General features: G+C 35.6%; 1 protein-coding gene across 5 annotated transcripts in view; it reads left to right on the top strand.

Annotated features, from left to right (window-relative positions):
- SANBR (SANT and BTB domain regulator of CSR) overlaps positions 1–14,370 on the top strand; it is a 53,710-nt gene that overhangs the window by 21,680 nt on the left and 17,660 nt on the right. For all 5 annotated transcript variants that reach the window (XM_059407792.1, XM_059407794.1, XM_059407793.1 and 2 more), the window contains 4 exons: positions 3,114–3,200; positions 3,309–3,419; positions 5,794–5,917; positions 9,356–9,508. In XM_059407792.1, the coding sequence (XP_059263775.1) occupies positions 3,114–3,200; positions 3,309–3,419; positions 5,794–5,917; positions 9,356–9,508 (475 nt within the window). The remainder of the gene's footprint in view (positions 1–3,113; positions 3,201–3,308; positions 3,420–5,793; positions 5,918–9,355; positions 9,509–14,370) is intronic.

Here is a 14,370-nt window from a genome sequence, read left to right as displayed (position 1 = left end):
TTTTTTTTTTAAGATTTTATTTATTTATTTGACAGAGATCACAAGTAGGCAGAGAGGCAGGCAGAGAGAAAGGGGGATGCAGGCTCCTTGCTGAGCAGAGAGCCCGATGCGGGGCTTGATCCCAGAGTCCTGGGATCAGGACCTGAGCTGAAAGCAGAAGCTTTAACCCACTGAGCCTCCCAGGCACACCAAATAATTAAAATCTTTAAAAAATATTGATAGGCCTCATTATAAAGAGGAAGAATGCTATGAGATGAGGTCAGCGGTGGTCATATCATTTAGGTACTCATTAAGTCTTGGCAAAAAGGGTATACTTTATTCTAAATGTCAGTGAGAGCAGAGGAATGGCATGATTTGATTTGTTTTGTTGTTGTTTTTTTTTAAGATTTTATTTATTTGTTTGTAAGAGAGAGAGGAGCGAGAGTGAGCACAGGCAGAGTGGCAGGCAGAGGCAGAGGGAGAAGCAGGCTCCCTGCCAAGCACGGAGCCCGATGTGGGACTCGATCCCAGGACGCTGGGATCATGACCTGAGCTGAAGGCAGCTGCTTAACCAACTGAGCTACCCAGGCGTCCTGATTTGATTTGTTTTTAAGAGATCATCCTGGTTGCTCTGGGGACAATAGACTATAAGGATGTAAGAAGCAAGGAAGCTATGAAGAGGCTAGTGCAGTCGTCTGGTGAGAGATGAAAGGGTTTGGACTAGAGTAGGAGCTGATGAGAAGTAGATGGATTCAGAGGGTGTTATTAGATCTGACAGATTTCAGATGGAATAATGTGGTGAGAGAGTGTATCCTAGGATAATTACTAGATTGAGGTTTAAGAAGCAATTAAGTGCATTATAGTGCCATTAATAGAGGAGAGATTGAGGTGACGGGAATCAGGAGATGGGTTTAGGTCTTATTAAGAGTATTTGATATATTTAATATACTTTGGGGACATTAAAAAAAAAAGAGGTAGGATAGCATAGATATGTGGGTATTTAAGTCTGAAACTTAGGTCAGAGGTTAGAGCTTAAAATAGAAATGTGAGTAAATAGATTTGAAGCCATGGAACTGGGTGAGATTTTTTTGCAAGATCATTCTTTCTCCACTGAATTGCAGTGGCATCTTTGCTAAAATCAGGTGACTGTATATGGAAGATGTGTTTTGGAACTCTCCATTTTGTTCTGATTTTTTCTTCTTTTTTTAAATTGAAATATAGTTGACACACAATGTTACATTAGTTTCAGGTGTACAACATAGTGATTTGACAACTCTATGCATTAAGCTATACTCCCCACAAAAGTAGCTACTATCTGTCACCCTACAATACACTTACAAAACCTTTGACTATATTCCCTGTGCTGTGCCTTTAATCCCATGACTCACTCATCTCCTAACTGGAAACCTGTATTTTACACTGTCCTTCACCCATTTTGTCCATTCCTATCTCCCTCCCCTCTGGCAGCCATCAGTTTGTTCTCTGTAGGTCTGAGTCTGCTTTTTGTTTGTTTATTCATTTGTCTTTTAGATTCCACATATAAGTGAAATCAGATGGTATTTGTTTTTCTCTACTTAACTTAGCATAATGCCCTCTGGGGTCCTTCCATGTTGTCACAAATGGCGAGATCTCATCCTTTTTATGGCTAAGTAATATCCCATTATGTATATACATAAACCATATCTTTTTTATCCATTCATCTATGGATACATACCTGGGTTGCTTCCATATCTTGGCTATTGTAAATAATATTGTAATAAACATAGGGGTGCATGTATGTTTTCAGATTAGGGGAATTACTGGATCATATGGTGGTTCTACTTTCAATCTTTTGAGCAACCTTCATCTGTTTTCCACAGTGGCTGCACCAATTTACATTCCACCGACGGTGCATAGGAGTTCCTTTTCCTTCACATCCTTGCTGTCACTTGTTATTTCTTATCTTTTTTATTGTAACCATTCTGACACTTGTAAGGTCATATCTCATTGTGGTTTTGATTTGATTTTGATTTCCCTGATAATTAGTGATACTGAGCATCTTTTCATATGTCTGTTGGCCATCTGTATGTCTCCTTGGAAAAATGTCTATTCAGGAGCATGGACAGAGTTTTTTTGGTATTGAATTTTTAAGTTTTTTATATATTTTGGATATTAACTCTGTATTGGATATATCATTTGTTAATATCTTCTCCCATTCAGTAGGTTGCCTTTTTGTTTTGTTAATGATTTCCTTGCTGTGCAAAAGCTTTATATTTTGATGTAGTCCCAATTGTTCATTTTTGCTTTTGTTTCCCTTGCCTAAGGACTCATAGTTACAAGAAAGTTGCAAACGTCAATGTCCAAGAAATTATACTGCCTATGCTTTCTTCTACGAGTTTTATGGTATCAGGTCTCACATTTAGGTTTTTAATATGTTTTGAGTTTTTTTTGCGTATGGTGTGAGAAAGTGATCCAGTTTCATTCTTTTGCATATAGCTGTCCAGTTTTGTTCATTTCTTTGTCTCTACTTATATCAGTAGTACACTATCTTAATTACAGTGGCTTTATAATTTTTTTTTGGTATGTAGTTATCTAAATTCTGAGACCTAAATACTTGAAAATGGGGTTAATATCATAAATCCAGATCTGGCCTCAGGATATAAAGTTGGAATTAACAACATAAGACTTAAAATTTAGTCACATTATACAGAATTGTAAAGTTTTTATAAACATATGTCAAATGCTTAATGCTGTATCTGGCACTCTTTGCAAACAGTGTTCATTCAACCTTCATAAAACCTTGTGAGTTTGGAATTATTAGCCCCATTTTATAGATGAGAAAACAAGGTTAAGAGAGTTTAAGTAGTTGCCAAAGATCATATACCAAGTTATTAGTAGGCCCTTAAGTTTTCAAGTTCCCCAATATCAAATATTCTTGTCCAAATATATTCTTGATTAAGCATTTACCATTAGTAGGTTTACTTGCTTAGAACACTGTAAGTATTTCATAAATTCCTGAAGAGAGTCTCTCCAAGGATTTACTAATTTTGTTTTCTACATATGCAGATAGGTTAGTGTTTATTTTCATTACTAGCAAGTAACTTTAATAATGTAAATAATATAAAATTAATTTGTTGGTCATTTGTTGTTAATAGTAAACTTTTTTGTAAGAAGATTGAGAGACTTTTTGATCCTGAGTACTTGAACCCAGATTCTCGGAATAATGCATCAACGTTATACAGGTACAGTGATGTGTTTTTCTTTGCTATTCTACCCAATGCAGCTAAATTGTTTAATTTTACGTCATTTTAAATGTTCTTGTTTGTTTTTGTGTCTTCTTTGTGTTATAGATGCTGTTTGTGTAAGAAACTTTTAACAAAAGAAACAGAAAGAAGAATTCCTTGCATTCCTGGAAAAATCAATGTGGATCAACATGGAAATATTATCTACATTCACATAAGGTGCAGTAAAAATAAAGTACACCTTTCAGATGTGAATTACTAGTGTTTTTCTAAAGACATAACTAATTTTACAAGGTATAGAACAACAATTTTTTCTGATTGTGATTCAGCTTTGACTTGCAAAGATACTATCAAAACAAGTTTTGTAAAAGCTGTATTTTGTTTACTGGGTAAATTTCATGATTTTTTAGACTTCAAAATAGTAAAAATTATTGTGCATTAATCTTGAAAGATATTCTGGTCAGTGCCACTAAAATGGTTTCTTTTCTCTAATGATTTTATTTATACAAACATTATATTGAATTTGACAGAGAACCGTATTTATCTTCAGATAAATTTTGGTAAATGAGGAAATTGTCTTTAAAATTGGTTATTCCTGGGGTGCCTGGGTGGCTCAGTCATTAAGCATCTGCCTTTGGCTCAGATCATGATCCCAGTGTCCTGGGATCGAGCCCTGCCTTGGGCTCCCTGTTCGGTGGAGAGCCTGCTTCTCCTCTCCCTCTCCCACTCCCCCTGCTTGTGTTCCTTCTCTTGCTGTGTCTTTCTCTCTGTCAAATAAATAAAGAAAATCTTAAAAAATAAAAAAATAAAATTGGATATTCCCTAATCTATTTATTCTTTATACTTTGTTAGTATTCCATTAATATGTAGCCCTATTTTATTCCCCTTTAAATTCAAAACTACTTCTCATTCTCGGTAGAGGGAAGAGTATTGTAAATTGGTATAAAATCTCAGAAAAGCAAGAATTCTGAAATGTGTTTATTCTCTAAAAATACATAAATAAAAATAAATAAATAAATTTCTGCTAGGAATTTATCCACAGAAGTAATATTAGACTTGTGAAAACACTCAACAAGAAAACCTATTGCTATATTGTTTAGATAGGAAAGAAAAGGGAAACATCCAAATGATTAAATGAACTAAAATAAATCCATGTAGTATTATATCTATATAAATATATCTGTATATATAAAATAAATATATCTATATCTATATATCTTAATGTGCAGCCTTTGAGAATAATATTGTCAAAGTATGTATCATTATAAAGCAAGTTGTTAATAGTGAATTAAGTGAAAAAAGTCATAAAACTAGAAACATTCACTAAACTGTAAACAGTGGTGTTGCCTTTAAGTGATAGTATTATGGATGCTTTTAATTTTGTTCTTTTTTTTCTATGTTAAAAATGTACAGTACTTTTGTTAAAGGAAAAAATAGTATAAATGTTAAGTTTCATATTTTAAACATTAACACAAATATAGAGAAACACACTTAACCCTACTATTAATATTACAGTCACGCTTATTTTTTAAGCATTTTTTTAAGTTTTTTTTTTTTTTTTTTTTAGTAATCTCTGCACCCAACATGGAGCTCAAACTCATGACCCTGAGATCAAGAGTCACATGCTCCTCTGACTGAGCCAGCCAGATGCCCCTTGAGACATGTTTAAAATTTTTCATTTTTCTCTTCATACAATAATCAGGGGAATCTTTATTAGTTATTATGAGCACATGGGGTTACTTTTTGTCTTGAGACTTGATTTCACCTTTCAGAAAGTATTTCCATTCTGACAGCAATAACTATTTATGTGAAAAACTTGGTATTGACTTCAACATCCATTTTTGTTGTTTTATTTATAAGTTTTATTTTGTTTATTGTTTATTTTTATTGTTATTATTCGTTTATAAGTTTATTTTGTTTTATTTGTAAGTCAGCTGTTGATGACATTTTTTTAAGTTGTCTTTAATTAAAGCAGATGTGCCTATGCAATTTGTAATAACATCATGATATTTTGTTTTTTGTTGAATAAGGACAAAGATAGCAAAGCTCAAAATGATTAAGGGACTTGGAAAAAACAGGAACTGGAGTTACATATGGACATAGCAAATGGGGTTTTAAGCCTTTGCTATTTTTTAAGTTTATATTAACTTCAAAATGTGTGTTACCAAGACCTGATTTTATATTACTGTATTACTCAATTACTTGAAAATGCCTTTTGAAAATAATATAAAGAAATGTTTAGAATCACCAATGGTTAGTAACTTATTTTACAATATGTACAATTAGAATAAAGGTTCTATTTAGCATCATATGCCTAAGTCCCAACTGTTAGCATGTTCAAAATATATTTAATTTAGCTTAGCAAAATAATTTGGCATTCAGTCTTTGTATCTTTTTCTGTTGTCCAGAGAAAAAGAGAATAAATAAACTCCCAAATGAGATTTTTTCTACTATTCAATGTAGTCCATCCCATAGCTATCATTTGGAGAATGTTTTTGGAAATAAGCCACAAATTTAAAAACATTTGCTTAAAACAAATTGTTTTTATTACTTGCTTGTAAAATAATAGAATAATTGAGGCTCTTTTCTCCAGGGATAAGACTTGGGATGTTCATGAGTATTTGAATAGTCTTTTTGAAGAATTAAAATCTTGGAGAGATGTATATTGGCGCTTGTGGGGAACAGTCAACTGGCTAACTTGTTCAAGATGTTATCAGGTGAGGTTTTCTTTCTTTCTTTTCTTTTCTTTTTTTTTTTTTTTTAAAGAATCAATATTTGGGGGCACCTGGGTGGCTCAGTGGGTTGAGCCTCTGCCTTCTGCTCAGGTCATGATCTCAGGGTCCTGGGATTGAGCCCCTCATCTGGCTCTCTGCTCAGCAGGGAGCCTGCTTCCCCTTCCTCTGTGCCCACTTGTGATCTCTCTCTCTCTCTGTGTCAAATAAGTAAAATCTTTAAAAAAAAAAAAAAGAATTAATATTTTGCCTGCAAACTCTTAAGATTTTTTTTTTTAAGATTTTATTTATTTATTTGACAGAGAGAGACAGCAAGAGAGGGAACACAAGCAGGGGGAGCGGGAGAGGGAGAAGCAGGCTTCCCACTGAGCAGGGAGCCCAATGCAGGGCTCTATCTCCAGACCGTGGGATCACAACCTGAGCTGAAGGCAGATGCTTAACGACTGAGCCACCCAGGCACCCCTAACATTTTGTTTTTATGTAATCTCTATATCCAGTGTGGGGCCAAACTCAACCCTGAGATCAGGCATTCCATGCTGTACCAACTGTGCCAGCCAGATTCCCGGCCAGCAGAGCAGGCTTTTTAAACATAGGCTGTTTAAGTAGTATGATTGGGTGTGTTTGGACAATATATGACATCTTTTTTAAAGAAACCAGTGATAAAAACAGTGGCACTATTAAACATTGCTTGTATCTGGTTTTGTCTCTCTTACTGTGTATCTTCAACCTCCTCTTTATTTTCATTACTGAAACAATCATGCTTTGTCTAATTTTTAGAAAATCAACAGGTTTTAAGTGACCAAATCCATTTTTTCAGTGGGAAACAAAACATCAAAATTCTTACAACCTTCAATTATTTGGGGCCAAACTGTTTCTCTGTTAGCCCATTAATTTCTTTAGAAACTCAGAAGCACTTTGTAGATATGGTACTATTGATATGTGCTCTTCTTATTATAGCAGTTGTGTTCCCAAAAAGATTAAAAGATTTTGTTCATTTTGTTTAATAAATGAAATCTGTAATAAAAGCATAAGAAAGCTTATTATTTGAAGGTACCTGTAATAAATCCTTTTATAGAATAAGTAGATCTTTGTAAGTCACAGTCATTCCTAATCGGTCTTAGTATAAACCAGAATGTTCTACATAAATTTTTTTATAAGTGCCTAATGTTTCCCTGCCCCCAGTAACTTTCTCTCTCACCTGAGTAAAAGTTTTCAGTAAATGGAAGATAGAACAGCTTATCAAACCTATCATGGTGAGTTTTTTCAAACTATGTGAATTTCCACCCGATGGACTCCCAATTTCCGCAATTTTTTTGATTGGATTTGTTGAAGTATAGCATTCATTTAGTAAAATTTATCCTTATACAGTAAAATTCATCCTTTTTTATGAGGTTTGACAAACACATACAGTCATGTAACTACCACCACAGTCAAAGCATAAGCCACTTCCATCAGCCTAGACATTTCTCTGGACCTCTTCTCATTTCTTCTTCCACCCCAGCCTCTGGCAGCACTGATCTGCTTACTGTCCCTGTTTACTTGCCTTTTCCAGAATGTCATATACATAGAATCATACTGTATTTAGCTTTTTGATCTGGCTTCTTTTACTTAGCAAATGGATTTGAAGTTTATCCATATTGCTTTATGTGTCCGTTTATTTCTTCTTTGTGCTACATTGTGTAAATGTATCCCAGTATGTTGATCCACTCACCTGTGAAGGATTTTATAGTGTTTCTAGTTTAGAGCTATTATGAAAAAAGCAACCATAAACATTTCCATACAGGCTTTCATATGAACATAGGTTTTCATTTCTCTTGAGTTATTACCTAGAAGTAGGATTGCTAGATTGTGTGGTAAATGTAAGCTTAACATTTATGATGCTTAGTTTCCCAAAGTCCTTGAGTCATTTTGCATCCTTGCCAGCTCTGTGTGAGAGTTCCAGTTGTTCCACACCCTCACCAGAACTCTTTGTTGTTAGCTTAGGTTTGGGGTGCAGGAGGGAGGTTGTTTGTTTTTTAAACTTGGTAGATATTTAGTAGATACTCCCTACAATGGACTAGCACTAATAATCAAGTATTTCAAGCTTCTAAAATCTGACTTGTTTAGCATGTTGGAACACAGAAAGTATGAGGGACTTTTGCACTTCTTTATAGCAAATTGAATATTGATTTACAGTATTTCTTATGGAGAGTTTATAAACTCGTAAAATATTTCAGATGTAAAATATTTTGTGTATGAGAGTGCACCTTATAGCTATTATCACTCAAAAAATTTTTTAAAGATTTATTTATTGTAGAAAGAGAGAGAGTACAGGGGCAAAGAGCAGAGGAAAAGAGAAAATCCTCAAATAGACTTCTTGCCGAGCACAGAGCCTGATCTGGGACTCAGTCTGAGGACCCTGAGATCACAACCTGAGCTGAAACCAAGAGTTGGGTGCTTAAGTGACTGAGCCACCCAGGCACTCCTAGACTCAAAATTAAATTAAAAACTGTTTAAAAATGATAATTGGAACTAATGACTAAGAATTTGGAATTATGGACTATCTTTTATTGCTTTTATGTTTAAAATAAGTGCTTAAAATTGTTAATGTTCTTTATTTTATCAACTTGTAAACATATCTGAAAACTATTAATTTTATTATTAAAATTCAACTATTCAGCTATTCAAAGTTATCACATAGTTTTCATTATCGTTGGTGCTAAATATTTACCTTAAAAAATATGTCTAAGAATAATCAAGTGAGGCAAATTTTATTTCATTTTTTTTTTTTGGAAAACTTTTTATTTGATTAGCTATTTTTAAAATTAGATGTACATCGAGATCAATTTAATGCACCTGAATTTTGAGTAAAGTGTTTTGCTTTTGCTTTGCTTCATTGAGGTGCCTGCCATAAAATTCATTCATTTTAAGTGTATGATTCACTGATTCTTAGTAAGTTTACAGAGTTGTTCATCTATCACCACCATCCAATTTTAGTACATTTCCACCGTTCCAAAAATGATCCCTGTTTCCATTTGCTGCCATTCCCCAATTTATCTCCAACCCCAGGTAACCAACTAATCTACTTTGTGTCTCTAGAGATTTGCCTTTTCTGTACGTGTTATTTAAATGGAATATACAGGGGCACCTGGGTGGCTCAGTCGGTTAAGCATCTGCCTTCAGCTCAGGTCATGATCCAAGTTTTCTGGGATCAAGTGCCCATCTGGGCTCCCTGCCCAGCACAGTGTCTGCTTCTCCTCTCCCTCTACGCTTCCCCCTGCTCGTGCTCTCTTGCTCTCCCAAATAAAAAAAAATAAAATACTTTTTAAAAATTAAAAAGAAAATAAATGGAACATACATTTTGTAGTCCTGAGTAAAAATTTTTTGGGATGTAGAATTTTATTGTGGGAATAATAATTGATTTTATATATTTCTTTTATTCAGGCTTTTCTCTGTATAGAATTTTCACATTGTCAATATCACTCAGAAACAGTGGTTTATCCTACCGCATCAAGTTCACTGAGTACTGTTGGCACTGGTATTTATCCCTGCTGTAACCAAAAGGTTCTTCGGTTTGATCCCACTCAGCTTACAAAGGTAAATTTTGGTTTTTTGTTGTTTCAAAGATTTTATTTTTAAAAAAGATTTTATTATTTTAAGTAATCTCTACACCCAACATGGGGCTAAAACTTACAACCTCAAGATCAAGAGTCTCATGCTCCACCAGTTGAGCCAGCGAAGTAAATTTTGGATGTTGCCCTTTTGTAGTTACAGTGCTCACTGCACTGTCTATTTAATCTTTCCTCCTTTTGTTGTTTTTAAAGCATAAAGATGATACATTCATATAGGAAAGAATTTAAACAATACAAAAATATGTATAGTTAAAAGTAGAAGTTCCTTGTTCTTGTTCTTGTTCCTTGTTCTGCATCTTTTCTAAGAGGTAACCACAGTTAACAGTTTCCTTTCAGACTTCGTTTTATACAATTTTTCTTTTTTTTAATATTAAGTTTTCTTGCCTTCTCTCTTTTCAAGATTTTATTTATTTGAGAGAGAGCATACATACAAGCTGTGAGTGGGGCAGTGGGAGAGGGCGAAGCAGGCTCCCCACAGAGCAGCGAGCCCAATGCAGGGCTTGATTCCAGGACCCTGAGATCATGGCCTAAGCCAAAGGCAGACGCTTAACCAACTGAGCCACACAGGCACCCCTGTTTTGTACATTTCAAGCACAAATTATATGCAGTTTTTTATGTTTGAAATAGGAACATACTGTTCATATTATTCTGTAACATGCCCTTTTCAATCAGCAATATACCTAGGTTATCTTTCTGTCATTTCTTTTACTGCTGCATAATATCCTAAGCCGTGCATATATCACAATTTATTTAACCAGCCTCCTATCAATGAACATTTAGGTTGTTTCCAGATTGATGGTATTTGTGTGTTGTAATGAACATCCTTATACATACATCTTGTTACAATATGTGAGTATTGCTGTAGGTTAGAGTCCTTGATAACTAACACTTTTGAAAATGTTATGTAATTAAATTTCATCAGTGGAGGAAAATAACCTAAAGCTCTTCCTCCTCCTCATCCATACAACAGTTATTTATAAAGTACCACAGTTGTGTCACACTGTGCAAGGCAGAGAATAATCTAATTTCTGTAAAATTAAATAGTTTCTCCCTTTGTGGAGCTTATAGCTCATGCAGTAGAATCAAAAGGGGGGTAAAAAAGCATGCAAAGAAATGTTTGAAGAAGTATGCAGGGCCATAAATGTCTATAATAGGCTGGTCTGAACTGGGCATTGAAGTTAAGGAGTTGGCATTCGGTTGAAATCTGAAGGGTGGGTAGGAGTTTGTGAGGCAAAAAAGAGGGACATAGTCTGAATACCTAGGCCAGAAGGAATACAGTGAATGAAAAAGACTGAACAAAGCTGCCTGTTATGGAAAACAGTTTAAGAAAAGGCTGGGAAGGTAGGTAGGTGTTAGGCAATGCAGGGACAGGAGCTTGTAGGCCATGGGTTTTTTTTTTGTTTTTAAATTTGGGGTTTTGAAGATAAGTTGCACTGTGTAGAGTGGCTTAGGAATATTAAGTGTCGTCAGGTATGAGAGTAGTTACTGCTTAGTCTTAAAGATGATGATAGCTTGGCCCAGGGTTGTAAAGATGAATTCAGAATTTAGAAGATAAAACTGAAATGGCTTGATGGATTATATCACAGAGGAAAAAGTCGAGAATAACTCAGTTTCTTGCTTGTGCTACTGCTCATGAGTTCTGTTTTGGACATTTTGAGATTGAGGTGTTCTGTTTTGGACATTTTGAGATTGAGGTGTTTTAGGAGACAACCAGGCAAAGAGTGTTAGATAGGTGGGGTTTGGGGTTCAGAGAATTGGCTACCTGGAGGTGATAATTTTAAGTCTTTTTGCACATAAGTGAGAATTGAAACCAGCAGGTCTAGGTGAGCATAAGAAGAGCAGAAAGCCTACAGAGAAGTCTAGAGAAACTCCCAGAATTTAATGGCTGGATAGCAAAGCACAAGCCTACAAAAGACAAAGATCAGGAGCGGCAGGAATAATAGAAGGAAAACCAAGGATGTTGTCATGAAAATCAAAGGAGTAGTATTTGAAGAAAGAGAAAGTAGTCCATGATGCCAAATATTGCCAAGAAGTCAGAAAAAATAATGAAAGAAATCTGTCCTTTAACTATGGTAACCTGGAATTCATGTGTGAAGAACTGTTTTGTTGGAGTACTAGATACCAAAGCCAGATTGGTATGGGTTGTGGAAGAACAAATGTGGGCAGTATGAAGAGCAGCTCTTTTGGGAAGTTGGAGAATGGAGAAGCTAAATCAGTATTATACTATAGGTATTTGGTTATTGTTTCTGCTTTATTTTGTTTTAATATTAGAGATCTTTTTTAAAGTCGGTGGGAGATCCAGTTGAGGAGGAGAGGTTGATGATATATGGTTATGAGGCAGTATTAGTTTAGATGAGAAGAAGGGCAGTTCCTCTATTGGAACAGTAAAGAAAGAGTAGGGTGTTTGTGGTTATTAGTAAAATTGTGTTTTTATCATTTGGATGCATTCTTTCCAATCTAATGCCTTTCCTCTTATCTCTGAAGTATGAGGGAAAAGCCATCTGCTAAGATTGAGAGGGGAAAGGGAAGGTTCTTCCAAGGTTTGAAGCAAGTATTCAAGGTTTGAAATAGTCTTTTTGGAAAACATGAGAGTGAATTTCCCAGAGAAAGGTTGTAGGTTCCTAAGCAATTTGAGAGCCCATTGGAGTTCGGTAATCCTAAATTCACAATGAAATCCAGCATACCTTTTATGTGACTCTCTCCAGCAGGGCTAAGCTGCTGGAGTGCAAATGTGAAGACAGTGGGTCATTGAGGTTTTACCAGGTGGGTATGATGAGATTTAGGGCGAAGGAATTTGGGGTATTAACATGAATGTTATTGAAATGGTGGATCATGGGATTTAAGCTGGAAGGTAGTTTGTTATATTTACAATCAGTCACCAACTTCGATTAGTCAGAAATTTTATTGATGAGGTAATAGGTTACCCACGTAATGTTTGTATTTAATGTTAGGTAGATGGTTTGCGTACAAAGCTATTTAAATCAGGAATGACACCATAAATGAAATGGAATTAGCTCTGATAGGCCCAGGACTTTTATTAATTCATGGTTTTGTTATATTTTGCAGTAATATGATTTTTAGTCATTGATTTCTTTGTGGAATGGTGTTTCTGTTTTAACTATCATGTTCACATTGTTGTAAACAATACTAAAAGTTGTAACTCATTGTCTTGTTATTGTCTATTTACTGGTTGAATTAACCCCTTATATTCCATTCATCATGAGACAGTTGAGAAATAAATAGTGATTAAACTGTATGATAAATCTTTATGTGACATAATGGATATTGTTGAGGTGATTTCTTAGGCTAAGTAAAATCTAAATAGTTTATATGATGATTTATATTTCCAGTAATGGCAGAGCTAGTAATTCAGACCATTCCTCCCATCAAAAGGCAACTAAAAAAGGTAGATGATATATAACTATAAAGATTAAATTGAAAGTATCAAAAAAGCTAATAAGATAATAAGGAATTAGTGTTAAGGTATAGGAAATGATAGAAACCTAAGGGAGCCAGCACTCGGGACCATTTTTGCCCTGGGAGCAAATACCAGTCTGGAAAGGATCTGGAGGAATGGAGTTAGTAATGAATAACAGTTCCATCCTTACACTTTCAGCTGGGATCCAAAGAAAATAGATTAAATCAGAAATAAACTATTCTTTGCCTGGGTAACACCCAGCCAGCAGCTGGCTTTGACTCAGTTGCATGGCCTAGGAAATTTCAAGTTCTGAACTTGGATTAAGGTCATCTTGGATTGCTGTTGTTCCCAGACACCTAGCAAAAGCAGTAAAAATGCTCTTTGGTGGAAAATAACCTTATTCTACACCTCAAATTATTGCTACAAACAATTTTTTAATAAAATATTCAACATGGAAAGATAACCTGACATAGATGGAAATAGGTTACCAAGAAGGGGAACAGTAGAATTTATGCCACAGAAACTATAAATATTGGAATTATTGACACAGACTATGAAATAAAGAAGATTGCTAGTTTAAGTTGATAGAAGCTAAGCTTGGAAATTTTTGGTAGGGAATTATAAACTATAAAAAATGGGAGGCCTGGGTGGCTTAGTTGGTTAAGCAACTGCCTTCCACTTGGGTCATGATCCCAGGGTTGTAGGATCAAGCCCCAAGTTGAGCTCCCTGCTCAAAGGGGAGTCTGCTTCTCCCTCTCCCTCTGCCACTTCCCTGGCTTGTACTCTCCTGCTTTTTCTCTCTCTCTGTCCAATAAATAAATAAATAAATAAAATATTTTTTAAAGAATAAATAAATAAACTATTAAAACATGACAAGGGGCACGTTTGGCTCAGTGGGGTAAGCATCTGACCCTTTTTTTCCCCTAAGATTTTATTACTTATTTGACACAGAGAGAGAGAGAGAGAGAGAGAGCACAAGCAGGAGAAACAGGAAAGGGAGAAGCAGGCCCCACCGCAGAGCAGGGAGCCTGATGCAGGGATTAACCCTAGACCCTGAGATCATGACCTGAGCGGAAGGCAGACGCCCAACCCACTGAGCCACCTAGGTGCCCTGTAACAATCTGACTCTTGGTTTTGGCTCAGGTCATGGTCTCAGGGTCATGAGATCAGGCTCTGTTCTCAGCGTGGACTCTGCTTAAGATTCTCTCTCTCTCCCTGTCCCTCAGCCTATACCCCTGTTCGTCCATGTACATTCTCTCTCTCTAAAATGAATAAAATCTGGGATGCCTGGGTGTCTCAGTGGTTTAAGCAGCTGTCTTCAACTCAGGTCATGATCCTAGTGTCCTGGGATCCAGTCCCGCATCGGGCTCCTTGCTCAGTGGGGAGCCTGCTTCTCTCTCTCTGCCTCT

The sequence above is a fragment of the Mustela nigripes genome, chromosome 7 (assembly GCF_022355385.1).
Source record: "Mustela nigripes isolate SB6536 chromosome 7, MUSNIG.SB6536, whole genome shotgun sequence".
In the NCBI taxonomy this organism is placed as follows: Eukaryota; Metazoa; Chordata; class Mammalia; order Carnivora; family Mustelidae; genus Mustela; species Mustela nigripes.
This window is presented reverse-complemented; position numbering and strand designations above follow the sequence as displayed.